Below are 14114 nucleotides of genomic sequence, written 5' to 3'. Positions count from 1 at the left end.
TTTCTCCGAGCACATGGTTTACTGGATGGCTGCTATAATATCTGGTGTAGCGACTCTTCTCCAGGAAACCGGTCCCTGTCCAACGCATCTCCTGTAACGCTATTACATCAGCCCTATATTGGGTATCGGCTAGCTGTTTGGCAGCTTCATCTCTCTAAAGGGAGCGCACGTTCTATGAGAAAATGTGCAAATTGTTATTCCTTTGTCGTTGCCCAGTTCATCGTTGTAAAATCCAATCAACCCGAGGATCCTGTTTTAGCTTCGTAATTTCGGTTTTCCGAGTAGGGTTGTAAGCCCTACCCAACCACCAACCTAGAGGACCAGTTGGTACAATTTGTATCGTTTTGTGGCGCGGGGGACTCGCCTTCATCCTTCTCCGTCTGCAGTTTTTCTTTAAGAAAGGGTTCCCAGCGGTCACCACGTGGAAGTGGAGATAGGGTTTGGTAGTAGAACTGTTAGTGTTGCTTCATCAGGCGTTTCCCAGGTTTATGCTCCATCGTGGGTACCAATTCACGTTTCGCCCTGGAACCTATACTACCCTTTGACCACCACTCGAATCTAACCTTTAAAAGGAACATTCCCAACTCCACATATCATGAACGTCCGACTTTCCTTAACCTGACATCTCTGCCATTCTGTAGATCCTTGACTGACGCTTGTGTCCTTTTCAAACTCTGTAATGGCTTGATGGACAGTTTTGAAGTCTCCAAAATTCATTACCATGGCACATCACACAATATTCGCAACTTAACTCTTGTGATCATATTGATAAAAAAAGTACTAAATACTAAATCATGATATACTCCCCATTTGCAGCGCCGTAACTTTTTAAGGCGAAGTGACCGTTGCCATTTCTCATCGCGGGTTAAGAGAAAGGACATCTCAGTTCTCCTTTCATTCCGTTCTTTACCCCTACGGGAATGGGTTTTGCAGTTAAACCCCGTTTTGACATGAAAATAGCTCCAATTTGGAACGCCATTACTTTTTAAGGGGGATGGCCGCCTCAATTTTTCAACAGGGTTAGAGGTTTCTCCTATGTATTATATTATCATCCTTCTTTCGTCTCCCTGGGTAGGGTTAAACTCTCAAACTCTACCATGATAATGTCACCAACCCCTTACTTGATAGTATATAACTTCTTAAGTGGGTGACCACCACAAGTTTCCAGTGGGTTGGAAGAGGAGAGAGAGGGCCTCCACCTTCTTTTTCAGGGATGGGGTTGAACATTCAACATTTACCCTTATTTTTTCAACTTTTTTCTGCTTCAAACTGAAAACCCTGGAAATACGGCGATCAACGATCAATTATAATTTTTCAATCTCTGATAAATCTTATTCCTCAAAGATCCATATTCTGTGAAGCATTCTTATATAATTTCAGTGTCAAACTTTGCCATTGTATTATTTGCTATCCGCAATTTCACCGACATGTAAATATAGTTGATCATGATCCATCAGTTTTTTTTTATTTATAACTAAAAAAGGCTTACCTTAATTTTCCGTTTCAGTTTTTGCCTACTCAAGAACTAACAAAAATTTCAAAAATCAAATATTTCCCGCTTATCTCTCACTTTTGATCTCTTTCGTATAATCACGCGCGCGCAATCTTCATCAACTCGCCGAACGTCCTCGTGTACTACCAACTTCACGTCACACATCAAAAAAACTTTGGCAAGAAAACGACGCATCGAATGCGAATTTCAATTTTATAGCGAAGGTCCGGCATAGAAACGAAAGTGAAAGCGTTTTTTCCTCGAGTTCAATCGAAAAGTTTCAACTAGTTGTAAGTACCAACTGCTCCCGATAGCCTAGCGTTCGCCTGGAAATCTGTTTTGATACCAAGGCGGGCGGCATTTAGCCGCAAACAAATCTCGACATTTCTCGCCTAACCTTAAAACGCGCCATTGTTGTATTTCCGTGAAGTTTTGCGGTGGAAAAAGGAGCGACCGGAATATTAGCCTCGCGTAGAATCGAACCGCTCCGGCTCGCCGTAACGGGATTCAGTGTGCCGGCATTTCAGTGATTTGTCTCTCGTTTTAGTTATCGCGCGTAAAGCGTCTTGTCGTCTTGGAAATTGTTGACTTGCCGCCCGTACATGAGCAGTAAAATGGGCAATGAGGCGGGCGAGACAGAGGAATATTCTGTCGAAAAGATACTGGATAAGCGGATTCGAGGCGGAAAGGTAGGTGACCCGGCATGCCGGGATCGTGCAGATGCTGTTTGGCGGAATTATGTAATGTTTGACTTGTTTCAGGTGGAATATTTCCTGAAGTGGAAAGGGTACCCCAACGAGGACAACTCGTGGGAGCCGGAAGAGAATTTAGACTGCCCTGACTTGATACAAGCCTATGAAGACGAGAGGAAGCGTAAGGAAAAGGAAGGTGAGAGTATGTGTCGCCGGTTTTAAGCGTAACTAACAAAATATTTGAGTGTGGAAAAAGTGGCTGATGGATTACCGGAGTTCCAGGTGTAAAATTGCTGATTGTAGTATTTTAGTGAAACTCAGAAAGAAGTTAGGCGGATCTTATTACAAAGTTCGGTATCAAAACAGAATCAAATTTCTCCCTTCTAATTAGTTTACGGTTCCGTAAGAATTCGCATCTTTGAAATGACTTCCAATGGGGTTGGTTTTTGATTAGAATCGACGTCTAATCAGGTCCTTATTCGGTGGAGTTACTTGTTGAAACTGGATCTGATCATTCAATGAAGTAACACTTGCGCGTCGCGGAAAGCACAGCACTTTCGAGATGCATATGAAGTTCAGAATCGACTTATCCTTTTCCCCATATTGGCTACGCAGAGCCGAACCCACGACCTCGATTTAAGAGGTAAGTGTTCCCCGCGGATTAGACATAACCGGAAATATTTCCTTCTGGACTGAAGGTGTGTTCGTCAAGCCGTACAAAGCGACCAATTCGCGGGGAAATTTCAGGACAGCCCGTCTACCTCGCTAATCAATGCAAGTGGCTGTGTTCACTGTGGCCTTCAATTTGTCCGCGCTGTATCTTTAAAAACTGGCTCCATGACAATATATAACTTCCAACCCCCGAAGGAAATTCCATTTTTCACTGCGACAGGGGGACCGGGTTGCATTATATAAGTCCACTTGCGGTGGGGCCCTAATTGGAATAAGAAATCCATTCCGCACCGAACCCGTTTTCTCCTCATCTGATTCTCCTTGTGATTGTGTGACCCTGGGTGTGCTTCCACCCAAATCTCTCACGTTCATTTGTGCCTTGTATATGCGTTCCCTATGCTTGCCCGCCTCATCTGTAAGAAAATTGTTTGGCAAATTGTCAAATTCCCTTTCTTTCCCTGCGGGGGTTTTAACTTCGCCATGCTCAGCTGGCCTAATCATCCTAGTCTTCCTTCCAACAACCTCTCCCACTCATCTTTTTTACTTTCTTCTTTTATGAAGACTAATTCTCTATTGAATTTCAACACCATCAAAAATGAGCGTCATCTCTATTTCCTTGCACATCCGTATGACAAAATTAACGCTCACCATCCTCCCACTGAATTTGGAGCGGAACTCCCCCGTTCAGGAACCAAATTTCCACAAAGCTTTGACGGTCTCCACTCGGCCTTAGCGCCAACCACTTATTATCTAACGTATCTTTTACAATATCCGTCCCGATCTCTTCTCCTGTTAGATTCCTTTTCTTGCTACTTGTTCAGTTCTTACCAAACTTGGTCCACCATGCAGATCCATAAAAACATCCGCCTGAAGCATGCATTGCGGAAGAACTTTCGGACTTCAAAGAATGACACCGACCATGTTCATTTCAAGGCTATGAGGTGACTTGATTTGGTCCCACACTCGCTATTCAAGTCACACCACTCATTGTTTCCCTTCTTCCGTCAATTGTGTTGACTTGGCTGCCAACTCCCCACAACAATCCTGCGACCTTCTCTGTTCTTATCCATATTTACTCCCTCGACAACAACGCCTCTTCCAGATGCAAACTGCTCCGAATCTTTGCCTATTCCTCTTCTTATGCCTTCCTTAGTTGAGTTCCTCATTGGCGATCTTATCTACAATATCGGATCTGGTCCAAATGTCCTTCCTAATCTCTTCTATATTAACTGTAAACAACAAATTTCTCTCCCTCTGTGTATAATTTTGAACAAAAGTCTCAAGAATGTTACTTTCGTCATCTTTGGAAAGGGGCTCTTTTCATCGCTACCCTGAAGAGCGCAAACCCTTCTCTAGCTGCGAACTACAGTCCAATCTCTGTTCTCTCCTATTGTGAAAGAGCAGCATAATAATAATAATCGCTGACGCAACAATTTATATTGGATCAGGGCCCTGAAGTATTTTAGAGCACTTCATTCAAGACCGCAACGGAATAGTAGACTGTAGGAGGCAATGTGGTCAATATTGCGCTCGACCGAGATTATTATCCTGATTTGATTCAGGTACTCATTCACTGCTAAGTCGACTGGTATCCGACATCCAGTCACGAAAACGAATCCCTGAGCCATCCGGACACAAAAGAGCAGCATGGTTTCGTGAAAAATTGATTTACTGCTTCAAACCTTCTAGTCGTTGCCAACTTCGTTGTTAAATACTTTAATTCGCAGCAGGAGGTGCTCGCTATTTACATCGATTTCTAGAAAGCCTTTGATACCGTTGACCACAATATTCTCCTCTCCAAACTCGTTATTCAGTTTTCCGTCCTCAATTATCTTTTGGATTGGATCCTAGCTACCATACCATTCCGGCAGAGTTTCTTTTCGTGCCCCCTATTTTATTTGCTTTTTTTGCCAATGATCTCTCCCCTCCATCCTCACTTGCCCGTGTTTGCTTTACGAATTATTTGCCTCGTTTCGTCTCCGCAAGACTGTGTTCTCTTACAATCCAACCTTGATGCTCTGGTCCGTTTTTGTTGGGTTAACAAGCTGACACTGAATGTCAGCAAATGTTTATTCGTCTAAACCATCCCCAACATCCTTTTCCTACTTTCTTGGTCGACAACCCCTTTCACTACTGACCTGGGTGTAATCTTCGATGGCAAACTTCGTTTCAATCCCACTTCGTTTCAATCCCACTTCGTTTCAATCCCACTTCGTTGACATCATAAATTCCGCTGCTCCTGCATGCTTTTCAATTCCATTGTCAGAAACATCTTTGAATATTGATTTGTAGTCCGGTATCTCTTCCGCAACCGTGACTGTCCGTCCTGGACTCAGGTCTTGCCTCACGTTCTACTTGCTGCCAGCCCCGCGGAGCTGGTATACCGGGAGAACCCATGACTCCCAAGTGATCCGGTCTTCGACAAGAGATCGGGTCTCAGATTCGGGATTGCTGCGCCTGCTGAAATATAACCTTTGCCACATTAAAGCCCCACAGAGCACTCGTCCGCACCTGCCTGTGCGCCCAAGGATGGTGTCCCGAATTCGCTGCAGCCTCCATACGAAGGCCCGTACCGTGTTTCCGAGCGAGGAGAGCATTTCTTCCAGCTCGAGATCGGTGGACATAAAGAGGCTGTCTCCTTATCCAGACTGAAGCCCGTTTGCGCCCCAAATCAACGTCGCGTTTGCTTCGCCGTATGATGGGCAACGCAGTTTTGAGTTCAGTCGCTGAAGCCCCTAGGTTTCATCTGGGGGCGGAGTGATGTGTCGCATCGGGGTTAACAACATGTGTACCCTTTTCAAACTCTGTAATTGCCGGATGGGCTGTTCAGTCAACTCTAATATTATCGCCTGTCATAGTATACGTAGTGTGGACATTTTTGAAGTCCCTTTCGCGAAGAGCGGCATTTACTTTAGCTCCCCGAGCCTATGCCGGCCCTAAAACGACCTACATTTTGAGTCCTTTAATTCTGAATCCTTTAGTTTTAAGCGTAAGTTAAGCCACTTATTTGTTCCTCCTTCTTAAGATAATATGCAATTACAAATCTACTTTCTGTGTATTGTCATTCAAAAAAATAAGGTGAAGTCTCACTCACTCCCTTGTCGATCACTGCCTCGTGCAGGTTCCTGTGAATTTGTAAGCACACGTACATGCTTAGCTAGCAAGCTTCCGTTTAGGGTTTCTGTCGTAGGAGGGCTAATTCTTAGTTGATTTAAAATAATGGATCTGGATCATTTGGATTCAACAACTTCCGCTCTTCGCTACAGCGGGCCACAGACTCCGATCACTTCGGACGAATGAGCCACTGGTTCATTCTTGTCTATATCAGTTCGGGAAAGGAAATGAAGCTTGAGCTAACAGCTTGGACCGTTCAGTTCATCCTTGCAGTTACTCATCACTTTGGAAGATATCACCATGACTCTAAAGGTACGACCCCATCTCGCTACGCGACGTGGCTACCAACTGCACTGCCTCAAAATATCTTTACATGAGTTCGTAGGCAACAATACAGGCTTGAGCGGCACTGCGTGACGCGACATTCAACCAAGCGCCACGTCCGAGTTGCCTAGCAGAATATTTTGCAGTGTCGCGTGTCATTTCTATATAATGAACTCAGTTGACTGCCACGATTTTTCAGTTTCGGTTTGTATCCATCTGTTAAAATGTCAAAATATGTCATTGTAGTTGCAGTTGTTATATTTACGCTACGCAACGCGACACTACACTCAGCATAACCGCTGCGGCATACCCATATTTCACTAGTGCGGCAGCCAATTGCAAACAACTACATATTTTGGCATTTTAACAAGTGGATACAAACCGAAACTGAAAAACAGAGCAGCGTCGCTCAAGTGTGTATTGCTGCTTACAGAACCATATAAAGATATTTTGACAGGCAAAGCAGTTTGTGGCCGTGTCACGTAGCTTAGATGAAACGTAGAGAAACCAATTAAAGGTGTTTCGACGGGCAATGCAGTTTTTTTGTTGCGTAGCGTATATAGAGTCGTATTTTAAGGACTCATACGCACTTGCTGTTAAGCTAGCGGCTAGAAGCTCTTTGATTTTAATATGTATCCGCGCGTACTTGTACACACTATACGGCAACACAATTTGAAAGGCGGTGGTTGAATGGAGAACTGCAGTTCGTCCTGCGGTTAGCCGCCACTTTGACTATACGCACTAGACGTTATAATGCGCGACTAACCGCCAGTTATAGTGTACAGGTGTACTTCGCAGGCATGAATTTCGATACAGAGAAATTTATAGTTTATACTCTCATGAAATTTTGTATCTTGCGGATTCAAATTGACGCCATGGATTGTCTTGATGGATAATGGGGTGGCGAAAGTGATGACTTGCTCCTCCGGAAGCCGTATTGCTTCTGTCCGTCTGAAAAATCTATCCACGATCGTGAGGCAGCACTGGGTGGTGATTAAACCGTCTCTTCAGCGCGGTGGTTGCCCAAAGCCACGTGCTTATGCCAATGGATTTTACCCCGTAGGCAGGGTTCATATAAGCGCGTCGAACGATTGAGGTTATGAAGAGCCTTCAAGGTTGTACATCATAGAGCCGATGACAGACAGGACCTCACCGTTCTCCGAGGGACATCGCGAAAGATGGAGAAACCTTTGATTATGAGCGGCTAGAGATATAAGCTTGACATACTTGGCATGTACTTAAACTCCTGATCTTTGGACTTGTGCCAAGGCAACGAACTCTGAATTGAGCATTGTAAGCATGGAGATGGTGTCGACGTGGGAGAGCGCGTTTTTCTTCGATGAATTTAGTTAATAAAGCGAGGCTTTATCCAAACGTTCGGATGCCGCCAAAACGAGAGCTTCTGGTCGGTGTACATCGTGGATGAGTTGCCCTCGAGAATAATCTCAAAGTATTTAACAGAAGCATAACTAGGCAAAAGTTCGCAGTCGTAGACGCTATAACGCATGTCGGTGTTCGAGGACGCTTGTGTTCTTCATACTCCGCGAAGGTTATGCTGTTCGAGATCCGCGTCAATAATAGAGTCTGAAGCGCTATGTGAGGCCAGTGGAAGCGTCGGCCAACGATTGATCTCGAAGAAAGAAGAACAGGTTGTAGTGGCAGATGAAATCCGCATCTAAGATAACCATGTGGACGTCGGTTATCGCAAAAGTCCAATCGAAGGATCGACGTAACCGCAAATTGAGTAACATTTTGCAAGTTCCCTACGTGGCGATCAATGAGGAGTTAGCTGCAGTGAGAGGGTTCTCTGAAATCCAATAATTTCCACTTTGCTTAGGCCCAGAAGAGTGTGTTACGCAATGTGGATGACGTTCTGGCCATTGTAAAAAAGGGGGATAAGCAAATTATACTGAATCAAATCAATAATTGGCATCCTAATATAAAATTCACGATGGAAGAGGAATCAAACGGTAGCATCCCCTTACTCGACGTCAAGATGCTAAAGAGGAATAACGGTCCCGAATTCGATATATATAGGAAGCCATTGAGTACACAACGCACCATTGTCAGGGCGTCTAACCACTCACATCAGCATAAAGTTCCCGCCTACGGATCCATGGTGCACAGACTTTTGTCTATACCACTTTCTAAAAAAAAGCTTGAAAAAGAAAAGACATACACTGTGGATACAGCTACAAAAAATGGATTTCGGCCAATTCTAATTCAGAGCTTAATTAGGAAGATGCAAGGTACGAAGGAAGGAAAACGCCTAACAACTTTGTTCGAACAAGAGAGGATGAAGATGGTCGCAGAGCGAGCCAACATAACTTACTCTACGGAAATGTTCCCAGCTTTGCGACGAATCTTGGCCAAAGAAGGCATCGAAGCAGTAGGATCAAGCAGGATTCACATGCTCAAAACGAAATTGAGCAAGGAAAAAGACCCGAAGAAGGAAGAGGAAGAAAGCGACATCTGCAAGATCTCTTGTGAAGATTGCCCTTCTACATACGTAGGGCAAACCAAGCGGCTAGTCAACACTCGGCACAAGGAACATTCAAAAGAAGCTGATCTAATAAAACGGGGCTGAAAAACGCATATTAATTCTGCAGTCATATTATAGAATATTGTAGAACATGATCATAGAATGGAGAGGGCAACGGTGCTGAAAAAGTCAAGGATAACAAATTGAGCCCTTCCGAGAATTTTTCATTGGAAAAGAGCCTCAGGAGCATCGGTTGAATATAGATATCGCTAACACGCACTCATATCTGTATTCACTGATACCACAAGGGGGATATGTTAATAATTAAGGTAAATTCATCATCCTGGCTACCACATTCGGCGTCACCCTCGATCGATTTTTTTCCGGAGGTAAAAATCCTAACTCCTGTCCTCTTCTATTTCGTCGCGTGGAGACTCTAGTCTCTCCTTTCATCCATCGATTGCATTCGCAACCGCGCCTTTGTCACCTCCTCTCCCTCGCTCACCTTGCACTGAATATATCCTGCCATTTCGTTCACTAGTTCACTAGGCAAGCATTTTCCCAATTATATTTTTCAGTGCTACTGTTCCTTCTAATGTCTCTTCTAGAATCTAGGACCATAGAAGAAAACATGCTCCGGGTCCTTCGAAATACAGTCGCAGCTAGGACAGTTGGGAGAGCTGTCCAGTATAAACCCGCAGAGTAACCGCCACCTCCCGTGAGGATTTGCAGTTTATTTCACTATGCGTTCTCTGCATCCACACCTTGATGCTGGGAATCAATCATTTTCCGCCCGTTCCGATGCTCACGTGCCGTTCAGAACAGCACACTCTTCAGCTAGTCCTTCAATAAACCGTGGTCATCTTTTGAGCATTACATGCGCTATGCAATGCAGCTGACCAAATTGGCGTTGCGTAGAGCAATATAGAAGTCACCGCTCTAGCATCGCGGGCCGCCAACATTTGGCATCATACTAGCCAGGGCCATGCTAACAATGGACGCCTTGGTGCAAACATGCTGTAAGTGTTGCTTGGAATTCAGCCTCGCTTCTATCGTCATCAACGGCGCAACAACCGGTATCCGGTCTAGGTCTGCTTGGTGAGGCTTTTTGAGCCAGATCTTCCGCATCTGCAAATACTCTGTTAAAATTTGGAATTGATCTATCTAAACTGGTCATTCATCCTTATTGTTTCATTATTGCCTGGCTTAACAACCCTTACATGACACTTTTGTTGGTTTTTTAAATTAAAGGCTGACCCTAAGTTAGATTCGTCATCATTCAGATTTGTGTTATTGAGTTCTTGATAAGGGGATGTTCTACATGGACCTGTTTAAATGCAAAGGTCATACTCACGGTTTAACACAATACAGGGTGCGGCAGCATAACTTCCTTTTTTCAAAACTCAATAAAAACTATTGTATGCATCGGAAAATATTTATTTATTTTTTATAATGTAGGTACATGTCTAAAGTTTTTATTTACATTGTTTTTAAGATCAAATCTGTTAGGTGACGCCCCCCATTCTCCATACATTGCGTAAACAGATTTCTGGCGTTTGTCATGGCTCTTGTTAGCATAGCAGGTGTTATGTTGGCAATTTCTTCTTGGATGTTGGTCTTCAAATCTTGTAGGGTTCTTGGACGGTTCACATAAACACGGGATTTCAAAAAACCCTATAGAAAAAAATCACAAGGGGACAGATCGGGAGAGCGTGCCGGCCATTCCAAATCGCCTCTAATTGAGATAAGGCGCTCTGGAAAGTGTTTCCTCAAAACAGTCATCGATGCTCTTGAAGTGTGTGCTGTTGCACCGTCTTGTTGGAACCAAGTGTCCCCCAAATCCAAATTTTCTAGCCGTGGGAGAAAAAAATTCTGTAGCATGTTTACATACCGGTCCGAATTCACTGTCCCTGTAACCTCATTTTCCTCAAAAAACCAGGGACCAATAATTCCAGCTGAGGAAATTGCACACCACACTGTAACTTTGGGTGAATGCAAAGGCTTTTGATGCAATTCTCGAGGGTTGGTATCAGCCCAGTAGCGCATGTTTTGTTTGTTAACCGACACACACAAATGAAAATGGGCTTCATCGCTAAAAAAAACAATAGCATCCTCGGGAACGACATCAAGAAGAAGCTCACACGCGTTCATCCGAGAATTGAAGTCACGTTCTGAAAGTTCCTGCACTATCGCCATCTTATAGGAATGAAAATGAAGATCATCACGAAGAATTCTTCTCACAGAACGATCGGATAGTCCAAGGGCAGATGCGTGTTTGCGCGCAGAACGCCGTGGCGATCGCAACATTGACGCTCTCACTGCTTCAATGTTCTCAGGTGATCTAACGGGCCGAGGGACTCCAGTTCTTCCTTTTGTCGCACTTGCAGTTTGTCTGAATGTAGTGACCCATGTAACAATTGATTTGTGGTCTGGGACGGGAGCCAACGGGGCTAAATTAAAGCGATTCCGAAATGCACGCTGTGTTGCAATAACCGAACATCCGCTTGAAAAGTAAACCTCAACGACAAAGGCACGCTCTGACTATTCCAACGCATGATGGCGACTGAACCGTGTCGGGACAAAACTTTACAGTATCCCCTCGTGAACGAGACCAGTAACGCTCCGCTATGACATCAACTGAGTGGCGCGCATTTTAAAAAAGGAAGTTATGCTGCCACACTCTGTACTTAATGTTCTATTTTGCGTGACACTCAACAAGTACACCTTCACTGATAATGCTCTCTGAAATAACGTGGTAACAATACGGAGTTTAAACTGCGTCTAAGCATCTGGAGGGGATTAACTAACACTTCTCTATCATACCTCGTGTAGAATTCCATATAAAAACTAACTTAATGTCACAAACTCGAGTACATCAGATTTGTATAGCTTTAAACATGTCTGGCTAACGCATCTTAATTTCATACCATTCCGTGACTAATATACAAACTGACATGAATGAAAAACTTTCCTGGACATTGAGTATTATATTCAGCAAATACTACTACATCATTCACACAAAAATGGGTTCTCTCCATCGTTCTCATTTCCTAACTCAATCGCATGGTTATCCTATTCTCTCATTATTGCCTTAAAACAATTTCAGGCAAAGAAGATTCAACAAATCGAAAACGTGGCACCGGCACACCCGTCAACGAGGGAAGCAAAGCGAAAAAGAAACACGTCGAGGATAATAAAAAACAAGGATTCGATCGAGGTCTCGAACCAGAGCGAATAATCGGTGCAACAGACTCCTCCGGACAGTTGATGTTCTTAATGAAATGGAAGGGGACGGAAGAAGCTGATCTGGTGCCAGCCAAACAAGCCAATATTCGATGTCCACAAATTGTAATACAGTTCTACGAAGAGCGACTCACGTGGCACACGGCCTCGTCAAGTGAGGGATCCAAGGATCAGCAGAAGGATTGAATGAGTAAAATGTAATAATATAAATTTAATTAAAAAAAAAAATGAGGAGAAACAAAAAAAAGATTCAATCAAGAAAAAAAAAGATGCCGCGTCTGTTCTACTCACCAGTAAACCATTATTTTTATCAATTATGAAGTGAAAATCTCTCCCCCACGAAATAATATTCGTTGTAAAGAATATATTGTGTAATAAAATGTGGAGTGAATGGAAAAAAGGAAGAATAAGGCAAACTAGATACACAAGAACTTGGTACATTTCAAGGGAAACTCTTATTTGTTTGGTCTCAATCTCCGGATAGATCTTTTGCCTCTTTTTATCTTGTTCTCCTTTGTCATTTCCTGGGATCTGCCTACTATTGCACAGGGCAGGGTCTCTCGGTTAAAACCATGTGCAACCCGGTCTGACGGTGAATTTTTTGTTTTCTCTTTTTTGTTCGTTCTTCTAAATATAGGCTTTGACTTTAAGAAGTTTTATTCTCTCATCAATCGATTTATAGTAGTCGAATTTTACATAAGCAACAATACGCAGGCAATATGTTCGTTTAAACATAATTGGCTAATGTAATAAGATTTTTAAGCAATTAAAAAAACAAGATAATGAACATCTGATATAACCAGTAAACAAAATACACAATTGACAAGAGTACATTTAAGTATTGTGTTTTTTTTTATTTTATTTTATTTTTTCCGTTGCGGTGGATGATGTGTAAAGTATATAAGATAGAAGGGAAAATGAAGAAAGTAATGATGTCGAAATAATGAGAAAGTCATACGCATAGAATTACAAACAAAAGTAAATATCTTCATCATTTGCAGAACGTTTCCACATTACATACGCACGAAATGTTTTCGAAAATTTGAAAGCGTAAATAAATTTAAACTATACCTTGTAATATCATACGGTTTGTTTTATTTGTCTTTGCAGAGCTTTTTTTGTTCAAAGAGGCAAGGACCCCAGAGGAGGATCAATCCAATCGTTGCCAGTGCATCTTCCTCAAAATGTGGGTTGTACTTTAGTCGGTGCTGCTTTTAACTCATCCCTTCTTTTGTCGTAGTCATCGTGTCTTCTAAACGAATCGTTGTTAAGGTTTTGTGTGAAATAAAACCTTATTGAGATCGATTCAATGTCTGGAAACGGCTGAACCAATTGTCACGAAATTTGGTGAGAACAGGTGGTCTATGAATCCCTTTACATATAGCAAGTGACGCCATTTTGGGTTGAGTTTGAAGGAGGGCTCTCCATACATGCGAAAGGGGGGGTGTAAAATTTCTTTTCACAGATTGGAGTATCAAATGATATGGACCTAGCGACCTTCCGAATGATCTTGTTCAATAGCATTTGTGGGTTCCACTATACGTCAAACTCGGAGGACTTATGCCTCCAGAGGTACTATCTGCTTTGTTCTTTGACCTAACGTGGGTCCAAATCGAAGAATATCCTCCAAGAGCTTTTACATGATTCACCTTCCGGTGTGCCTCCGTTCGATGAACGGCACCCCCAGCTTGCATGACAGCATCAAATGCGAATCTTCCTGATCTAAAGCTGAACCGCCGTGGGGATAAGTTTCCGGCAGCAGGTGTTGCTACAGCAAGTCTACTTCTGATGAGTTTTTCAAGCACTGCTGGCAGTGCCCATACAAAATAGTCGGTATGACCACAACCAACTCAGGGTCGCTTCTCCCTTTGCTGATCAGTGCAAGCCTCGTCATCTTCGAACGAGAAGGAAGAATGCCCTCTTTCGGGCAAGCGTTGAATGCATCGAGCAGCAGGTCTGCCCGATGTTGGATAACCAGTTTGTATACCTCGCCCGGGATACTATGGGGTCCTGACGCCTTGTTTTTCATTTCCGAAACTCCGTCTTCATCCCGTGTAGGCTCCGCAAGAAGTGGTGTCCGTACAATGCAGTCAAT

At 43.3% G+C, this 14114-nt stretch overlaps 1 protein-coding gene across 3 annotated transcripts; it reads left to right on the top strand.

Annotated features, from left to right (window-relative positions):
- Nucleotides 1-1624: 1624 nt before the first annotated feature.
- Nucleotides 1625-12857, top strand: LOC119654278 (chromobox protein homolog 1-like). Of its 3 annotated transcripts, XM_038059559.1 has the most exons (4): nt 1625-1782; nt 2040-2181; nt 2254-2386; nt 11883-12857. In XM_038059559.1, the coding sequence occupies exons 2-4, from the start codon at nt 2095-2097 to the stop codon at nt 12203-12205; spliced, it is 543 nt and encodes a 180-aa protein (XP_037915487.1). In that variant the 5' UTR covers nt 1625-1782; nt 2040-2094; the 3' UTR covers nt 12206-12857. The 3 variants fall into 3 exon arrangements, with proteins under 3 accessions (XP_037915487.1, XP_037915488.1, XP_037915486.1); XM_038059560.1 differs by having other exon boundaries at nt 1643-2181; nt 2254-2380; XM_038059558.1 differs by having other exon boundaries at nt 1644-2181.
- Nucleotides 12858-14114: the final 1257 nt, after the last annotated feature.

Source organism: Hermetia illucens, chromosome 4 (genome assembly GCF_905115235.1).
Source record: "Hermetia illucens chromosome 4, iHerIll2.2.curated.20191125, whole genome shotgun sequence".
Classification (NCBI taxonomy): Eukaryota; Metazoa; Arthropoda; class Insecta; order Diptera; family Stratiomyidae; genus Hermetia; species Hermetia illucens.
The sequence above is the reverse complement of the archived record's forward strand: the minus strand, read 5'-3'. Positions and strand labels throughout refer to the sequence as shown.